Source organism: Oncorhynchus gorbuscha, linkage group LG15 (assembly GCF_021184085.1).
Source record: "Oncorhynchus gorbuscha isolate QuinsamMale2020 ecotype Even-year linkage group LG15, OgorEven_v1.0, whole genome shotgun sequence".
Lineage (NCBI taxonomy): Eukaryota > Metazoa > Chordata > Actinopteri > Salmoniformes > Salmonidae > Oncorhynchus > Oncorhynchus gorbuscha.
In genome coordinates this window covers 70112815-70133195 of record NC_060187.1, presented here as the reverse complement: position 1 = coordinate 70133195, position 20381 = coordinate 70112815, and the positions used below count along the sequence as shown (strand labels likewise).

Genomic DNA, 20381 nt, shown 5'->3' with positions numbered 1-20381 from the left:
CTGTCCTTAGTTCGAGTAATCTTATATTATAATCCAGCTCTGTTGATATTACTTTTACAGTCATTTTTCACAGTTCTATTTTACAGTTTATATAAACCACATGCCTGAACCTGATCATACTTAATGTGGACACACGTCTCATCAAAATATTAGTTTTACAATAGCCACACCCCCATACACACACACACACACACACACACACACACACACACACACACACACACACACACACACACACACACACACACACACACACACACACACACACACACACACACACACACACACACACACACACACACACACACACACACACACACACACAAACCATCCCAAAAAACACTGCCAGTCATCCACTGTCGTGTAGCGGTGATGACCATGCTGGTAAGAATGTGCTTAATCTCTGTTGAGAGTGTTTTAATTCAAGTGTCTCCTTCGGGTCCACTGCATCGCTGGACAGTTTATAGAATTCATAGACACAGTTCAGACAGACAAAAGCCTTCTCTGAAAAACATACACAGTAATCACCTCAACACGAGCCCAGATGAAGTTGGGCCTTGGGTTTTAGGAAACCCAGAGATTATGACTAAGCCGCTTATCTTTAAATGGTTATGACAAACAAAACAATGTGTGTAGAGGGGACTTCCTGTGTTGAAAGAGCCAGAGGTGGGGTGGGATGGGGGGGGGTCGGAGTCAGATTCAGAATGCTGCTCATCTCTTTCTCTCTCTGTCATTCTCTCTGTAAATAATCCTCTCTCATTCTCTCTCTCATTCTCTGTATGTGTGTGTCTCTCTCTCTAGCTCCCTGTCTCTATCTGTCTCTCTATCTTCCTGTCTCTCTCTGTGTGTCTCTCTCGCTATCTTCCTGTCTTAAACAACACAATGTAACTCCAAATCAATCACACTTCTGTGAAATCAAACTGTCCACTTAGGAAGCAACACTGATTGACAATACATTTCACATGCTGTTGTGCAAATGGAATAGACAACAGGTGGAAATTATAGGCAATTAGCAAGACACCCCCAATAAAGGAGTGGTTCTGCAGGTGGTGACCACAGACCACTTCTCAGTTCCTATGCTTCCAAGCTGATGTTTTGGTCACTTTTGAATGCTGGCGGTGCTTTCACTCTAGTGGTAGCATGAGACGGAGTCTACAACCCACACAAGTGGCTCAGGTAGTGCAGCTCATCCAGAATGGCACATCAATGCAAGCTGTGGCAAGAAGGTTTGCTGTGTCTGTCAGCGTAGTGTACAGAGCATGGAGGCGCTACCAGGAGACAGGCCAGTACATCAGGAGACGTGGAGGAGGCCGTAGGAGGGCAACAACCCAGCAGCAGGAACACTACCTCCGCCTTTGTGCAAGGAGGAGCAGGAGGAGCACTGCCAGAGCCCTGCAAAATGACCTCCAGCAGGCCACAAATGTGCATGTGTCTGCTCAAATGGTCAGAAACAGACTCCATGAGGGTGGTATGAGGGCCCGACGTCCACAGGTGGGGGTTGTGCTTACAGCCCAACACCGTGCAGGACGTTTGACATTTGCAAGAGAACACCAAGATTAGCAAATTCACCACTGGCACCCTGTGCTCTTCACAGATGAAAGCAGGTTCACACTGAGCACGTGACAGACGTGACAGAGTCTGGAGACGCCGTGGAGAATGTTCTGCTGCCTGCAACATCCTCCAGCATGACCGGTTTGGCGGTGGGTCAGTCATGGTGTGGGGTGGCATTTCTTTGGGGTGCCACACAGCCCTCCATGTGCTCGCCAGAGGTAGCCTGACTGCCATTAGGTACCGAGATGAGATCCTCAGACCCCTTATGAGACCATATGCTGGTGCGATTGGCCCTGGGTTCCTCCTAATGCAAGACAATGCTAGACCTAGGAAGTGCAGCTTAGTTTCCACATCATTTTGTGGGCAGTGTGCACATAGCCTGTCTTCTCTTGAGAGCCACGTCTGCCTACGGCGGCCTATGTACAAGCTCACTGAGTCTGTACATAGACAAAGCTGTCCTTAAGTTTGGATCAGTCACAGTGGTCAGGTATTCTGCCACTGTGTACTCTCTGTTTAGGGTCATATAGCATTCTAGTTTGCTTTGTTTTTGTTTGTTTTTGTTAATTCTTTCCAATGTGTCAAGTAAATATCTATATGTTTTCTCATGATTTGGTTGGGTCTAATCGTGCTGCTGTCCTGGGGCTCTGTGGGGTGTGTTTGTGTTTGTGAACAGAGCCCCAGGACCAGCTTGCTTAGGGGACTCTTCTCCAGGTTCATCTCTTTGTAGGTGATGGCTTTGTTATGGAAGGTTTGGGAATAGCTTCCTTTTAAGTGGTTGTAGAATTTAACAGCTCTTTTCTTGATTTTGATAACTAGCGGGTATCGGCCTTATTCCGCTTTGCATGCATTATGTTCTACGTTGTACACGGAGGATATTTTTGCAGAATTCTGCACGCACGAAAATAATGGTGTTCCAAAAAAGGTCCAGTTGCCAGGACCACAAATACAAATTCCATCTAGATACTGTTGCCCTAGAGCAAAGAAAAACGTTTCATACCTTGGCCTAAACGATCTGAGAGACAAGGCAAGAAGGGCATTCTATGCCTGTTATGCAGGTGAAGTGAGGACCCAAAAGCGACTTAACAGAAACAGAGTTTATTCAAGTCCAAAACAGAAAACGACAAATCCTGAATCCATAACAGAAATCCTCTAGTCTGTAGAGGGAAAGGACAAGAGAAGCGGCCACAGACTGCAGGTCGCTTCGGGTAGGCGCAGGCCGTAGCTGACAGAGACACCTGCTCACACGCAGCATCTGATGAAGGCAAAAACACGACAGGACGGAACAAGAACACAGTACAGCAAACAAGGATCCGACAAGGACAGAAGCGGAAACAGAGGGAGAAATAGGGACTCTAATCAGAGGGCAAAATAGGGGACAGGTGTGAAAGAGTAAACGAGGTAGTTAGGAGAATGAGGAACAGCTGGGAGCAGGAACGGAACGATAGAGAGAGAGAGAGAAAGAGAGAGATAGAGAGAGGGAAAGAACCTAATAAGACCAGCAGGGGGAAACGAATAGAAGAGAAAGCACAGGGACAAGACATGACAATCTATGACAAAACATGACAGTACCCCCCCACTCACCGAGCGCCTCCTGGCGCACTCGAGGAGGAACCCTGGCGGCAACGGGGGAAATCATCGATCAACGAACGGTCCAGCACGTCCCGAGATGGAACCCAACTCCTCTCCTCAGGACCGTACCCCCCCAATCCACTAAGTACTGGTGACCACGTCCCCGAGAACGCATGTCCATGATCTTCCGTACCCTGTAGATAGGAGCGCCCTCGACAAGGACGGGGGGGGGGGGACGAACGGGGGCGCGAAGAAAGGGCTTGACACAGGAGACATGGAAGACTGGGTGGACGCGACGAAGATGTCGCGGAAGAAGTCGCACTGCGACAGGATTAACGACCTGAGAAATACGGAACGGACCAATGAACCGCGGAGCCAACTTGCGAGAAGTTGTCGTAAGGGGAAGGTTACGAGTAGAAAGCCATACTCTCTGACCGCGACAATACCTAGGACTCTTAATCCTACGTTTATTGGCGGCTCTCACAGTCTGCGCCCTATAACGGCAAAGTGCAGACCTGACCCTCCTCCAGGTGCGCTCACAACGTTGGACAAATGCCTGAGCGGAGGGAACGCTGGACTCGGCGAGCTGGGACAAGAACAGAGGGGGCTGGTACCCAAGGCTACTCTGAAAAGGAGATAGCCCGGTTGCAGACGAAGGAAGTGAGTTGTGAGCGTATTCTGCCACGGGGGAGCTGTTCTGCCCAAGACGCAGGGTTTCGAAAAGAAAGACTGCGTAAGATGCGACCAATAGTCTGATTGGCCCGTTCTGCTTGACCGTTAGACTGGGGATGAAAACCGGAAGAGAGACTGACGGAAGCACCAATCAAGAGACAAAACTCCCTCCAAAACTGAGACGTGAATTGCGGACCTCTGTCCGAAACGGCGTCTAACGGAAGGCCATGAATTCTGAACACATTCTCAATGATGATCTGTGCCGTCTCTTTAGCAGAAGGAAGCTTAGCGAGGGGAATAAAATGAGCCGCCTTAGAGAACCTATCGACAACCGTTAGAATAACAGTCTTCCCCGCTGACGAAGGCAGACCGATAATGAAGTCTAAGGCGATGTGAGACCATGGTCGAGAAGGAATGGGAAGCGGTCTGAGACGACTGGCAGGAGGAGAGTTACCTGACTTAGTCTGCGCGCAGTCCGAACAAGCAGCCACGAAACGGCGCGTTTCACGCTCCTGAGTAGGCCACCAAAACCGCTGGCGAATAGAAGCAAGCGTACCCCGAACGACGGGGTGGCCAGCTAACTTGGCAGAGTGAGCCCACTGAAGAACGGCCAGACGAGTAGAAACAGGAACGAAAAGAAGGTTACTAGGACAAGCGCGCGATGACGGAGTGTGAGTGAGTGCTTGCTTTACCTGTCTCTCAATTCCCCAGACAGTCAACCCGACAACACGCCCTTCAGGGAGAATCCCCTCGGGGTCGGTAGAGGCTACAGAAGAACTGAAGAGACGGGATAAAGCATCAGGCTTGGTGTTCTTAGTACCCGGACGATAAGAAATCACGAACTCGAAACGAGCGAAAAACAACGCCCAACGAGCCTGACGCGCATTGAGTCGTTTAGCAGAACGGATGTAGTCAAGGTTCTTATGGTCAGTCCAAACGACAAAAGGAACGGTCGCCCCCTCCAACCACTGTCGCCATTCGCCTAGGGCTAAGCGGATGGCGAGCAGTTCGCGGTTTCCCACATCATAGTTACGTTCCGACGGCGACAGGCGATGAGAAAAATACGCGCAAGGATGGACCTTATCGTCAGAATGGGAGCGCTGGGACAGAATGGCTCCCACGCCCACCACTGACGCGTCAACCTCGACAATGAATTGTTTAGTGACGTCAGGAGTAACAAGGATAGGAGCGGATGTAAAACGCTTCTTGAGGAGATCAAAAGCTCCCTGGGCGGAACCGGACCACTTAAAGCACGTCTTGACAGAAGTAAGGGCTGTGAGAGGAGCTGCCACTTGACCGAAATTACAAATGAAACGCCGATAGAAATTCGCGAAACCGAGAAAACGCTGCAACTCGACACGTGACTTAGGGACGGGCCAATCGCTGACAGCATGGACCTTAGCGGGATCCATCTGAATGCCTTCAGCGGAAATAACAGAACCGAGAAAAGTGACGGAGGAGACATGAAAAGCGCACTTCTCAGCCTTCACATAAAGACAATTCTCTAAAAGGCGCTGGAGAACACGTCGAACGTGCTGAACATGAATCTGGAGTGACGGTGAAAAAATCAGGATATCGTCAAGGTAAACGAAAACAAAGATGTTCAGCATGTCTCTCAGTACATCATTCACTAATGCCTGAAAGACAGCTGGAGCATTAGCGAGACCGAACGGCAGAACCCGGTATTCAAAATGCCCTAACGGAGTGTTAAACGCCGTTTTGCACTCGTCCCCCTCCCTGATGCGCACGAGATGGTAAGCGTTACGAAGGTCCAACTTAGTAAACCTGGCTCCCTGCAGAATCTCGAAGGCTGACGACATAAGGGGAAGCGGATAACGATTCTTAACCGTTATGTCGTTCAGCCCTCGATAATCCACGCAGGGGCGCAGAGTACCGTCCTTCTTCTTAACAAAAAAAAACCCCGCTCCGACGGGAGAGGAAGAAGGCACAACGGTACCGGCGTCGAGAGAAACAGACCGACAATCTTCGAGATCCTTACGTTCGGGAGCCGACAGAGAGTATAGTCTACCCCGGGGGGGAGTGGTCCCCGGAAGGAGATCAATACTACAATCATACGACCGGTGAGGAGGAAGGGAGGTGGCTCTGGACCGACTGAAGACCGTGCGCAGATCATGATATTCCTCCGGCACCCCTGTCAAATCACCAGGTTCCTCCTGTGAAGAGGGGACAGAAGAAACAGGAGGGATAGCAGACATTAAACATTTCACATGACAAGAAACGTTCCAGGATAGGATAGAATTACTAGACCAATTAATAGAAGGATTATGACACACTAGCCAGGGATGACCCAAAACAACAGGTGTAAAAGGTGAACGAAAAATCAAAAAAGAAATGGTCTCACTGTGGTTACCAGATACTGTGAGGGTTAAAGGTAGTGTTTCACATATTATACTGGGGAGGGGACTACCATCCAAGGCGAACATGGGCGTGGGCTCCCCTAACTGTCTGAGAGGAATGTCATGTTTCCGAGCCCATGCTTCGTCCATAAAACAGCCCTCAGCCCCAGAGTCTATCAAGGCACTGCAGGAAGCTGCCGAACCGGTCCAGCGTAGATGGACCGCCAAGGTAGTACAGGATCTTGATGGAGAGACCTGAGTAGTAGCGCTCACCAGTAGCCCTCCGCTTACTGATGAGCTCTGGCCTTTTACTGGACATGAAAAGACAAAATGTCCAGCAGAACCGCAATAGAGACAGAGGCGGTTGGTGATTCTCCGTTCCCTCTCCTTAGTCGAGATGCGAATACCTCCCAGCTGCATGGGCTCAACACCTGAGCCAGTGGGAAGAGATGGTTGTGATGCGGAGAGGGGAAACACCGTTAACGCGAGCTCTCTTCCACGAGCTCGGTGACGAAGATCTACCCGTCGTTCTATGCGGATGGCGAGTTCAATCAAAGAATCCACGCTGGAAGGAACCTCCCGGGAGAGAATCTCATCCTTAACCTCAGCGTGGAGTCCCTCCAGAAAACGAGCGAGCAACGCCGGCTCGTTCCAGTCACTGGAGGCAGCAAGAGTGCGAAACTCTATAGAGTAATCCGTTATGGATCGATCACCTTGACATAGGGAAGCCAGGGCCCTGGAAGCCTCCTTCCCAAAAACTGAACGATCAAAAACCTGTATCATCTCCTCTTTAAAGTTCTGATACTCGTTAGTACACTCAGCCCTTGCCTCCCAGATAACCGTGCCCCACTCACGAGCCCGTCCAGTAAGGAGAGATATGACGTAGGCGATACGAGCTCTATCCCTAGAGTATGTGTTGGGCTGGAGAGAGAACACAATATCACACTGGGTGAGAAAGGATCGGCATTCAGTGGGCTGCCCAGAGTAACACGGTGGGTTATTAATTCTTGGTTCCGGAGACTCAGAAGACCAGGAAGTAGCTGGTGGCTCGAGACGGAGATTGTGAAACTGTCTTGAGAGATCGGAGACCTGAGCGGCCAGGGTCTCAACGGCATGATGAGCAGCAGACAATTCCTGCTCGTGTCTGCCGAGCATCGCTCCCTGGATCTCGACGGCTGAGTTGCGAGGATCCGTAGTCGCTGGGTCCATTCTTGGTCGGATCCTTCTGTTATGCAGGTGAAGTGAGGACCCAAAAGTGACTTAACAGAAACAGAGTTTATTCAAGTCCAAAACAGAAAACGACAAATCCTGAATCCATAACAGAAATCCTCTAGTCTGTAGAGGGGAAGGACAGGAGAAGCGGCCACAGACTGCAGGTCGCTTCGGGTAGGCGCAGGCCGTAGCTGACAGAGACACCTGCTCACACGCAGCATCTGATGAAGGCAAAAACACGACAGGACGGAACAAGAACACAGTACAGCAAACAAGGATCCGACAAGGACAGAAGCGGAAACAGAGGGAGAAATAGGGACTCTAATCAGAGGGCAAAATAGGGGACAGGTGTGAAAGAGTAAACGAGGTAGTTAGGAGAATGAGGAACAGCTGGGAGCAGGAACGGAACGATAGAGAGAGAGAGAGAAAGAGAGAGATAGAGAGAGGGAAAGAACCTAATAAGACCAGCAGGGGGAAACGAATAGAAGAGAAAGCACAGGGACAAGACATGACAATCTATGACAAAACATGATAATGCCATCAAAAGGAACATAAAATTCAACATACCAATTAGGATCTGGCTAAAAATACTTGAATCAGTCATAGAACACATTGCCCTTTATGGTTGTGAGGTCTGGGGTCCGCTCACCAATTTGGTGTTTGTCCCATTTTGTGAATTCTTGGTTGGTGAGCGGACCCCAGACCTCACAACCATAAAGGGCAATGTGTTCTATGACTGATTCAAGTATTTTTAGCCAGATCCTAATTGGTATGTTGAATTTTATGTTCCTTTTGATGGCATAGAATGCCCTTCTTGCCTTGTCTCTCAGATCGTTTAGGCCAAGGTATGAAACGTTTTTCTGTGCTCTAGGGCAACGGTATCTAGATGGAATTTGTATTTGTGGTCCTGGCAACTGGACCTTTTTTGGAACACCATTATTTTCGTCTTACTGAGATGTACTGTCAGGGCCCAGGTCTGGCAGAATCTGTGCAGAATATCTAGGTGCTGCTGTAGGCCCTCCTTGGTTGGTGACAGAAGCATCAGATCATCAGCAAACAGTAGACATTTGACTTCAGATTCTAGTAGGGTGAGGCCGTGTGCTGCACACTTTTCTAGTGCCCGCACCAATTCGTTGATATATATGTTGAAGAGGGTGGGGCTTAAGCTGCATCCCTGTCTGACCCCATGGGCCTGTGGGAAGAAATGTGTTTGTGTACATGGATTTTTATAATATCTTATGTTTTACCTCTCAACACCACTTTCCATCAATTTGTATAGCAGACCCTCATGCCAAATTGTGGTATAAGGCTTTTCTGAAATCAACAAAGCATGAGAAGACTTTGCGTTTGTTTTGGTTTGTTTGTTTGTCAATTAGGGTATGCAGGGTGAATACATGGTCTGTTGTACGATAATTTGGTAAAAAGACAATTTGACATTTGCTCACTGAGGACATGTACGAGTCTGCTGTTAATAATAATGCAGAAGGTTTTTCCCAAGGTTGCTGTTGACTCATATCCCACGGTAGTTATTGGGGTCAACTTTGTCTGCACTTTTGTGGATTGGGGTGATCAGTCCTTGGTTCCAAATATTGGTGAAGATTCCAGAGCTAAGGATGATGTTAAAGAGTTTTAGTATAGTCAATTGGAATTTGTTGTCTGTATATTTGATCATTTCATTGAGAATACCATCAACACCACATGCCTTTTTGGGTTGGAAGATTTGTATTTTGTCCTGTAGCTCATTCAAGGTAATTGGAGAATCCAGTGGGTTCTGGTAGTCTTTAATAGTTGATTCTCTCTGTGTGTATGTCTAACTCCATCTCTCTGTCTCCCTCTCTCTCTCCCTCGATCTCCCTGTCTCTCTGAGTGTCTCTGTCACCCTCTCTCTCTCTCTCTCTCTCTCTCTCTCTGTGTGTGTCTCTATCATTATTTCTCTCTCTATCATTCTCTCGCTCTGTCACGCTCTTGCCTCTGTGTCTCTGTTCCAGTCTCTCTCTCACTATCTAGTTATCTCTTGCTCTCACGTTCTCTCTATCCCTCTCTACACCCCCACCCATTATTTGGACCCTACACTCCTGCTGCAACCCACCAAAGCCCTTTCTATAATGCCTCTTTCACACTGCACTATACACACACACCATACGAACACACACACATGCCATAAGCACACACTGGACACACACACACCCTACAATCTGCCTGGCCTTGTGGGATGTATGGGCCTCTCCTCCTCTCCAACTCTGAGCTCAGATAGTTCAGATACAGATTACGGCTGGGGAGAGCTAGCACCAGTGCCAGCACCCGTTTTGTCTCACCTTTGAGGATGGTGGGCTTTCATTATTCCTTCTGCCCAGAGCCAGAGAAGACTAAACAGAGTTGGATGGTAGGGCCCTATATCGCACTGGCTGGACCCCAGGAATGTGTGGGTCAGCGTTGGGCTGGCGTGCGCTGAGAGCCCTTTCTCTGCCTGGTCAGGATGGAGCGGAGGTCAGAGCACGGCTGGGCTGATTAATGGTCACAGGCTGAAGGGGGGCCAGGGGGAGAGAGAGGCTCCGTGCCTACCTCAGCAGTTTCGCAATCCTGCTGCTTACACATGGACAGCACAACACGAATAGGGCCAGTTTCAATCTGTCGATCTGTCTTTTCTCTCTCTCTATCTCTCTCTCTCTCTCTCTCTCTCTCTCTCTCTCTCTCTCTCTGGGGGTGTTTGATATTAATGATGTGGGGCTTTTCAGCTTCCAGTGGTAAACTCTACAACATTCCATGAAATGTATTTGTTTATGAGATGGCGAAAGAGCAGATAAACTGAAGTTTATTTAAAGGCTTTCTATTTTTGACAAAGCCTATCAGAGGAGAATTGCAACAGCTGAACGAAACCTTGCTCACAGGGTGTGGCCACTGTCTGTGATGCAAGGCTGACCTCTAGTGGTGAATAGGTGGAACACGTTTGTACCGTGCCATATTACAGTTGCTCCCTGGACAGCCAGCAGGTATATGACCAAGACTAGAGCACACTGATAAATTGGTGTGCAAAAGAGACATCATCATCATCATCAACATCATCGTCACACCCATTCTCTCTTCATATTCATCTTATTCTGTATATCCTCATCTGATAGTGCATCTCCTGCCATGACCCTCAACCAGCTCTCTGTGTAAAATCATGTAGATCACTTGAAAATACAACAGAAATCATTATAAAGAGATTGAGCTGTTGACTAACAAGTGTTTTCTTTTTCTGTGTTTTTTTCCATCTCTAGGGCAAGGCAAGGGGAGGAAGGGTGAGCGGCGGGGCGAAAGGAGAAATCGGGACAACCGCCGGGACAAGGACAGCCAGGGGGAAAGCCGGCGGGAGAGGAAGAAGGACAGAGAGAGGGAGAGGGGGGAGGCAGGTGACCGGGAGGACTCTGAGAACAGGAACAAGACAGAGCAAAGACGCCGGAGAGGCCAAAACAGAGATCCTGTTCTCTCACCTGAGGGGGCAGGTCCTGAACAGTAACAGAGCCTGGAGGAGCCCTCTCACTCCACCCCCTCTTTGTCACCCTCGCCCCCTCAACTCCTTGCTGAGGGGGTGCTGCTGCTACCTGTATTATTTAAATATATACTGTATATGCACAAGAGAGATGGGGTCACTCGATCGGGCCTCTACAGACTCTAAGGACTTCTCCCCTACATACCTACCTACCTACCCCCCTCCACCACACACCACTGAGAGGCCGCCTCCCCCTTCCTGTCCTGTCCTCTAGTTTCACCAGACCAGAGAGAACCAAGACTGCTGTTGATTGGACGGGAATGTACAAAACTGCTCTTGTGATTGGATGGGACTGTACAGAGAGGAGAGCAGTGAGACATTGAAATGTGACAGTATGGGGATGATGATGTGTTTGTCATTGGGAGTCGGGACAATGTAAATGCTTGTTGAATCGGTTATTTAAAAGGCTCCCGCCCAGTTAAAACAAACTTTGTGTCTTGGTTTCAATGTAGGTTTAATTTGTGACATTATGTAGAATTGTTGTTGTTGTTGTTTAAATGTCTTTTTGTTTTTGTTTGTTGTTTTTTGCTGAGTAAATTATCATGGGATATCAGTAACAGAAAGACAGACAGTCAGATGTGGTTACTGCATCCAGATGTATAGTAAACATGAGACAAACCGACTGAATTGATTTTGTGACAGAATGAGGAACAGACCCCAGTGTTTTCCTCACAGCTTATTATTGGTCATGTTTGTTCAGAAGCATCCTGGACAAAGTGCTAGTTTGCCTATCTGTGTAAGCGGGATTTGTGCTTTCACTAAAGCCACCTGAGCAGAAATCAAAAGCCTCTGTATGTCAAATAAACTATAATGGGTTTGTACTGGTCTTTGTTTTTCATTTGTTATCTTTGGGCAATATTTTTGGTATATCAGATTGTTCTGGCAATTCTCACATTTTTTTTATTTGTATCAGAAACCATTTGGGGGGGAAATCATTATAAAATTGGACAATTCCTAATAATTATTTATATTTAAGAATCAAGACATACTCCATATTTTAGAGCACTCGATAAGGAGTATAATGACACCACGATGTTGTCTTTATCATGTACAGTTAATGGATCATAGGGTCTTAGAGGGGACATCTATAGGTCTAAACGGGACGAATTGGCCACTTTCACCCCCCCCCCCCCCCCCAAACTTGTTTGTGATTACAAATCTAAAAACCATATCAAACATCTTTACTCCCATATGAAGCTAGAACAATCGGAGATAACCTAAATATTTTCAGGACACGCCTCCATGAAATCGCGCCTTTATTATTTGTCAACTACTCAATAAACATTCTCCGTTGACCTGCCTTTCTAATTTCAGATTCACTGTTGCTTAGTTTTTGCAAGTGTTTTGAAAATATATCCATCCTCAACACAGTTGTTTGTAAGTTGATATAGGCCTTCACATAAATTGCATTTAATAGATGGTCATAGACAGTCAAAGAACTGTCAGTGACATGCTGAATCAAACCCACCACAACCTTACTTACCTCACTCCAATTCCATTACATTACACTGAGCCATTAGTATGTCCCGTTTAGCCTTGTGTGGGGAATGGCCCGACGCTCCGACCCTGGACAAATGCTCTGTCTAAACGCAAATACCGTTTCGGAAACATTTGGAATTTAACTTTCATATAATAGAGAAATATTTTATTATATCCAAAAGATACACTTACTGTACGCAGTTTAGGACAGTTGCACCCAGTTGTATTTTGAGAAATACATGCGATCCAGTCGGAAATGTGGAATGGAATGGACCAATGGAAATGAGAGCGCGAGGTGAGAGGATGTGTGGTAGCGGAGGTGGTGTGAAAACAGCCAGTTGCAACTTTGCAAAACTGCTCACAGTAAGTGTATATTTTGTATTTAATAATAATAAAATTGAAATAATATTTCTCGCTTACATGAAAATTAAGTTCCAAAGGTTTATAAAACCGTATTGCTAGAAGGATTAATAACGTTTCTCAACATTAAAACATAGTGTTGGGATTGTAGTCAATGATCCAGCTGTTGTCCATACATTCAATTGAGAACTCAAGGGCTGGGTACACTGTAACCAAATATTGTTAAGTAACTGGTTCCACAGACTTTTTTTGTTTGTTGGTTTTCTCAACTTTTAATTTTTTATTTTCCAACATGAGAAAACGTAGGCAAAAATTCAGTCAACTTAAAATGTGTTTCCTCAATTTTGTCTCATATGTGTGACCCAGAAAAGTATTATTTTACCAACAGAAAGAGGCTGTGGAAATAACTACAGGCACAGTGTTTTTAATGTATATATCTGACAGCTGATTACATTGTGCATGTTCATTTAAACAGTAATTGGTATTCAAACTCACAACCTCTTGATTCACAGCATACCAATTTTCCTGCTATGCCACCACATCTGTGTCAATAACATATTTGACATACATGATTGCATTGTGCATGTTAATTTCTACAGTAATCAGTATTCACCTGGGATTTGAACTCCCAACCTCTTGGTTCATAGCGTTCCAAACTTCCTGCCACGACACCATGTCTGTGTCGTTAACGATTTCGACTGTATTTAAGGGGATGACTGCCTTTGTTCATTCCAAGATCCTAAAGATAGTTTTAATCTATCTGGCTCATCATTTTTCTTTTATCTACAATTTAGGTCTGCCGTTAGGGCTCATGGTGTTCCTTGGCAGTCAGTTTTGACGCTACATCCTATGCCATTTTTTTAAAAGTTTAAGATCGAAACAAAGGGTTGCCAAAATGTATAATTTATTTACTATCAACTTCTTATAAACCTCTTCCTCTCTATTCTCAGTGGAATAGAGACCTTCCGGGTTTGGATCAATGTTTTATTTGGGACCCCGTGTAGACTAATATTCAACAATCTTCTCGGTATCCTGATCACCAACGGATCCATTATAATTTTGTACACAGCATTTATCAAACTCCTCGTAAACTGTATCATATAAAACACTTTAATGATGCTTCCTGTACATTGTGCCATCTTAATGAACCTGGTGCCTTTATACACATAGTTTGGGAATGCCGTCTGGTATCTATATTCTTGGATTAAATAGCTTTAAATTTGGCCACTGTTGTCAGAAAATATTCCTGCATCTCCTTTTGTTTTACTTTGAAATTATGTATCTGTTTTTCATTTATCTCTATGTCAGAAGTGCATTCTTCTCGCTGGCCTAACGCCTGCAAAAAAAATCGATCCTCACTTTTTTGAATGTAATTTATATGGAGCATTCAACTTCTCGCATTCATGGAGCTAAAGAAGACAATGAACCAATGGCTTCTTGCCGCTAAAAATATTTCTTAATGTGTTGCTCTGTGTTTTATTTTGCTGCGCCACTCGGGAGCCATAAGCACCACCAACATTAGACACAGAAAAGTCTAAAATTGCTTAAATAAGTAAATCAAATCAATCAGATTAATTGATGCAGACATGGTCGCATAGCCGGAAAATCTGAATATTATGAACCAAGAAGTTGTGAGTTCAAATCCCAGGTGAGGACATGTTGGATCATAAGGTACACATAAATTAACATGCACAGTCTGATCATGTAAGTCAATGTGTATCAAATATGCAAGTTGAAAACATTGTATGGTAAAAGTGCTGTGTGTGTAACTACACTGAACAAAAATATAAATGCACCAATTTCAAAGATTCTTTCCAGTTCATATAAGGAAATCAATCAATTTAAATAAATAAATTAGGCCCTAATCTATTGATTTCACATGACTGGAAATACAGATCTACATGTATCAGAAAGTGGATCAGAGTGGATCAGAAAACCAGCCAGCATCTGGTGTGACCACCATTTTGGCTGTGGTTGGCTGTCATTGTAGATAAGAATTTGTTCTTAATAACTGACTTGCCTAGTTAAATAAAGTTTTTTTTTAATATGTGGACTGACCAATGTTTTACACTAATGGGCGTGTTCTAATATCAAGGAAAGCCCACATTAAGAAACGCCCCGAATTGCGGTCTGCAATTTCTTCATTTTGCACTTCTCCGCTGATTCGAGAAAATTGTAATGTGCGTGTGCTGTGCGTGATTACGTTCAATAAACGTAGTCATCATACGTTAACTGGCTAAACTTATTACGTTGCTTTTTGTGGAGGAAAACAGACGGGTGAGTTTAATATAACATTTCTCGCCATGCAGCTAGTTTAGTTACATTTGTATGATTTATAATCAATGTAATATTTAACAATAACAAGAGGCACACAATGACCGATAAATCTAACATGCGAAATGACAGTATCGGCTAAGAGAGAGAAGTGACTAGCGCTGTCTTTCTTTCTCGACTGAGACGGCAGGCTAACGTTAGCTAGCTATGTTGTCAATCCTAGAAACTTGGATACAACAGGTCTCATTGTTTTGATTCCTCCTGGGGGTGGGTAACGTTAGTTCAAATCAAAGTTAACAGACTAGCTAACGTCAGTTTGTCGCCGTTTCAATGTGAATAACAACACGGAATATATCAAAATATAATGTCCGTAGCTAGCTACGTTAATGTTATGTAAAAGGAGAACGCTGTCGAGTTTTCTAGCTCGGAGATTAGCCAACGGTAGCTAGCTACCTTGCTGACGATGGCTTACCCTAGAAGAACAAAACACCTACTGTTCGCTAGCTATCTTCGTTTTTGGTAGGACTATATTACGATATTTTTTCTATGTGAAAAATGAACATGAAGTAAACTCAACTTTTTGGTCCTTTACTAACAAGCTGTATATAAAATAGTTAGCTATAGCTTAGAAAATAAATATTACACTAGATAATAAATAAATGTGTCACTGGATGACAACAATGTTTTGTTTTCAACATTAGTGCTGTTTTCCAAAATAAGTGAAAGTTCCTTCGTTTTGTTTCCTTGCCACGATACTAACGAGTATCGCGATACAGGTATTGTCAGTTCGCTAGCTCACATACTGACCACACTGCTCGTGTTGTAAAATAAATGTAGACACATGTTATTAAATAATTTCATCCACACTGCTCGCGCAGGTCTGCGTGGACAGGTGCTAAAATATAATAATTGGTTCTATTTATGATGCTCAAAAGTCCTGCCTCTCCCATCTCCTCATTGGTTTTTAGGAGCATATACCCACATTTTTTATTTTAGCTAGCTAAGCTTGCCCCATATGTCATTGTTAACTAGCTAGGGTATCGGGACCCTGTTCCAGTCTTCTTTTCATGGTTTAGTTGAAAATAGTGTTTAAATTTCATTTTGGATAATCGACTATTGATATCATCATTCCCGTATTGTTTACTGTGTTTCCCGGAATCGGAAGTTCATCTATCAATTAAAAAAAGCATCAAATCTAATAGCTATAACCTTTGTTTCCTTTTGGCAGTGAGACATTTGAAGAACCACCAATAAGCCTAATGCTACAGCGGCAACATTAGCAGATATTACAGTAAGTAGCTACTACAGAATCTCTGCCTGTCCTGTGTGTATCTACACTGCCTTAACTTGTTCAGTGTATTGGTTGATTTTAATTTGACAACTGTGATGCTAGTAGTTCACATTAACATCCTTTTGTGTCAATAATGGTCTCAATAATGCCCCCCCCCCTTCCACCCAAAGTACTTCCTAAGGATGGCTAGCTGCGGTGAGGTTGACCACTCTGTGAGCTCGCTCCCATCCAGTAAGAAGGGGAGTGGTGACTCTGCCTGCTCTGGTTCCAGTGGCTCATCACCTGCCCTGCCTGTCCCAGAGTGTGCCATCTGCCTGCAGAGCTGTGTCCACCCTGTCCAGCTACCCTGCCGCCACGTCTTCTGTTTCCTGTGTGTGAAAGGGGCGTCCTGGCAGAGTAAGCGCTGTGCTCTCTGTAGACAGGAGGTTCCAGAGGACTTCCTGGAGCACCCCACTCTGCTGTCCCCCGAAGAGCTTAAGACCGGAGGGCGGGCTGCCGCAGGGGACAACGCATGGTACTATGAGGGGAGAAACGGCTGGTGGCAGTATGACGAGAGGACCAGCCGTGAGCTGGAGGACGCTTTCTCCAAGGGCAAGAAGACAGCTGAGATGCTGATAGCCGGGTTCCTGTACGTGGCCGACCTGGAGAACATGGTGCAGTACCGGCGCAATGAGCACGGCCGCCGCCGCAAGATAAAACGTGACGTTGTGGACATCCCCAAGAAAGGGGTGGCGGGCCTCCGTCTGGACACCGAGGGTGGCACGCAGGGGTCCGCTGCGGCAGGGAGAGGGAACTCTGCAGACGGGGCTGATACTTCAGCAGTCTCAGTGCAGCAGGCTGCAGCAGCTCCAGCTACCTCCACAGTCCTGTCTGCTCCTGCCAGGCCTCCCACCTCTCTGGGGGGCCAGCCTGGCAGCCCCACCAGCCCCTCCCTGGAAGACAACCTGGCCCTGCTCCACATCAGCCCCACAGATGCGCCGGAGAGGGCTGAAGTCGGGGAGGGAGAAGAGGAGGCCACTGCCACACCCTCCATGTCATCTGGTCCTAACACCTCTGTGGATGGGTCTGGGGACTGGAGTGATGAGGAGGGGGATGGGGAGGCAGTGGAACCCCGGGAGCAGAGACTGCATTTGGGGGAGAGCCCAGAGGACAGGTCCCCCCCTGGGGCTGAGGCCTCCAGCAGCAGTGTGAGGTCGCGAAGGCCTGACGGCCAGTGTACTGAAGTGTGAGCTCAACTCATCATGATCCTCTGCACTGTAGCTAACATTCTCAGCTAACATAGGACTCTGAAACAGATTAAAACCAACCCCTGCAAACAACTGTCTCAAGGCAAGGAGACACTCCCATTATATTAGACTTTTAAAGATGAAAATTACCCCCTGAAAATTAGTTATAGTAAAAAATACTGGTGGGCCTTAGGAGCAGTCTTTCCCCATACAACTTGTTAGTTGAGCGTTGAATTGTTGTTTCGTGTAAGTTGTTGGGATGTTTGAACGGCCTCATGCCTGCAGACAGTATGTGATGCAGCCGTGTTGAAAGATGGAGACTTATTATTTTCAGAGACATGCATTTAACTGAATCGGGTAGCAGCTTCTTATCAGCTAATCAAGTTGTTTTGATCAGATCAGTGGTTGTTTTCCCCTCTCTGCAGCAGATGTGTTGAGTTCTAGGCTGCTCCAAAGTGATTAACACCATGCTCCATGACCTCTGATCAAAAAGGTTAGTAGACAACATTTTCATTTGTGTTTCAAAAGCGAAGCATGTTCATAGTGTTCAGTTGCTGATTATTCATCTGAAATGCTAGTCTGTTTCATAATGTGTGCATGTGTTTTAAGAGAGGGGTTGGATTCTTGAAGAGGACTGATGGTTTTTGATTTTAGTTTAACTGTTTTTTTCTTTGTTTTCCTATGGTTGTAAATTCTATTGTGTGATTACTAAGACAGTAAGAGAAGAGCAACGGTTGCTAGGTGGCTTGCTGGCTGTCTCCTGCAAAACATTTGAAGTTTTAAATTGTATTGTTTTTATATTTCTTACCAGCTGACTGTCATTGTCATCTGTTGAGCTCAATTTTACTATCATTATAATAACCTTTACTTTCTGTAACGATTTTTGGTTTGTAATCTTTTAAATAGTATGTGATTTTAAATAAAAATGTGTGTATTCATCATCCCAAAATGTTGATTGGAAGTATTGTTTTTTAATGAAAGCAAAAGGCGAGCTGATCACATGCCAACACAACTAGCGACGTAATGCAAGAAATAAGATGTCTTGTATCAAATCTGGTCAATGTATTTTTTTGCCCTGATATTTCTCATGTGACAACTCTACACTATATAAACAACTATGTGGACACCTTTTTAAAATTTGTGGATTTCGGACACAACGGTTGCATAAAATCGGGCACACAGCCATGAGTTCTCCATAGACATTGTCAGTAGAATCACCTTACTGAACAGCTCAGTGACTTTTAACGTGGCACTGTCATAGGATGCCACCTTTCCAACAAGTCAGTTGGTCAAATGTCTACCCTGCTAGGCTTGCCCAGGTCAACTATAAGTGCTGTTATTGTGAAGTGGAAACGTATAGGAGCAACAGCGGCTCAGCCACGAAGTGGTAGGCCACACAAGCTCACGGAACGGGACCACTGAAGTGTGTAGAAATCCTGTCCTAGGTTGCAACACTCACTACTGAGTTTCAAACTGCCTCTGGAAGCAATGTCAGCGCAATAACTATTAGTTGGGAGCTTCATTAAACAGGTTTCCATGGCTGATCAGCGGCACACAAGCCTTCGATCAGTTTGGGGAAGACCATTTCCTGTTTCAGCATGACAATGCCCCCGTGCACAAGGCGAAGTCCGTACAGAAATGGTTTGTCGATCAGTGTGGAATAACTTGACTGGCCTGCAGAGCCCTGACCTCAACTCCATCAAACACCTTTGGGAGGAATTGGAACGCTGACTGCGAGCCAGGGCTATTCGCCCAACCTCACTAATGATCTTGTGGCTGAATGGAAGCAAGTCCTGCAGCAATGTTCCAACATATAGTGAGACCCTTCCCAGAAGAGTGGAGGCTGTTATAGCAGCAAAGGGGGGACCAACTCCATATTAATGTCCATGATTTTTGAATGAGATGTTTGATGAGCAGGTGTCCACATACTTTTGGTCATGTAGTGTACCTCACCACTTGCTAATGCCATGCACCCGCTGCTCCTGCCCTGCACAGGTCCACTTGGTGCAGTGTAGCGTACCTACTTCAACAGACAGGTTCCAACCCTCTCTGAATTCATCTCACACCCTGGTTTGATATTCTGATCACAGTGTATCTGTAAGCAACACCAAAGCCTGGTGTTTGTCCAGGAAACACATGACCGTTGTAAAGGGACGGGAGAGGAAGACAAAAGGCCTGGCGGGCTACATCCACAATGGCTCCCTATTTAGTGCACTACCTTTGACCAGGGCCCACTATGTAGGGAATAGGGTGCCATTTGGGACGTACCCCTGGTGGTGTGTTATCCAGGGACCAGAGACCTGCCAGCCAGGTTTACACCATAGTGAAGCTTGATCTATCAGGGAGGGGAAAAGGAGCAACTGACTCAAGCCTAGATCTATGCAGCAGGACAAACACAGAACGTTTCATTGTTAGATTATTCAGAATTCACATGAATCTCCTACCCTGGTTGAAAAAGAACACACCATCGGCATTGTACATTTATTGGAACAGCAGGACAAATGGAGAATTCTTCCTCTGGCCTGCAAATAGTTAGAGACGGATAAAGTAGTGGGGCATCTACTGTAGTTGGTAGAGAGTTGTGTGGTATTGAGGTCCCTTGATGAATTTATAGATAGGTCTGTATGACCTAGTCTCTTAACTGGAGAATGATAACTCCCAACTGTAGTGGGCTGGATAGAGAATCCTCTTGTTAATCTCACTATCTCTGTGTGTGTGCTATTGTTCGGCTCAGTCTTGGGGGTGTGGTTGGAAATTGCAGCAGTAAGACCACCCAACCTTGTTGGGTTCAATCCTAATCTAACCGATGATTTGATCTTTCGATCTTTGTGACACATTTTGGTGTTCCACAAAGTACA

The 20381-nt window shown here is 45.7% G+C and overlaps 2 protein-coding genes across 4 annotated transcripts in view; both read left to right on the top strand.

Annotated features, from left to right (window-relative positions):
* The window catches only part of LOC123996794 (R-spondin-3-like), a 31524-nt gene extending 19810 nt beyond the window's left edge, over positions 1-11714 (top strand). The window contains exon 6 of the mRNA XM_046300496.1: positions 10622-11714. Within this exon, the coding sequence (XP_046156452.1) occupies positions 10622-10860 (239 nt within the window). The 3' untranslated portion in view covers positions 10861-11714. The remainder of the gene's footprint in view (positions 1-10621) is intronic.
* A 996-nt stretch (positions 11715-12710) lies between these two features.
* Positions 12711-18464, top strand: LOC123997913 (E3 ubiquitin-protein ligase rnf146). Of its 3 annotated transcripts, none has more exons than XM_046302638.1 (3): positions 12711-12735; positions 16235-16297; positions 16468-18464. In XM_046302638.1, exon 3 carries the CDS (start codon positions 16480-16482, stop codon positions 17524-17526), a length of 1047 nt encoding a protein of 348 aa, XP_046158594.1. In that variant the 5' UTR covers positions 12711-12735; positions 16235-16297; positions 16468-16479; the 3' UTR covers positions 17527-18464. The 3 variants fall into 3 exon arrangements, with proteins under 3 accessions (XP_046158594.1, XP_046158592.1, XP_046158593.1); XM_046302636.1 differs by lacking the exon at positions 12711-12735 and adding an exon at positions 14930-15009; XM_046302637.1 differs by lacking the exon at positions 12711-12735 and adding an exon at positions 15090-15525.
* Positions 18465-20381: the final 1917 nt, after the last annotated feature.

Coding starts and splice junctions, on each gene's coding strand:
- LOC123997913 (XM_046302638.1), top strand. CDS start 16,480: ATGGCTAGCTGCGGTGAGGTTGACCACTCTGTGAGCTCGCTCCCATCC.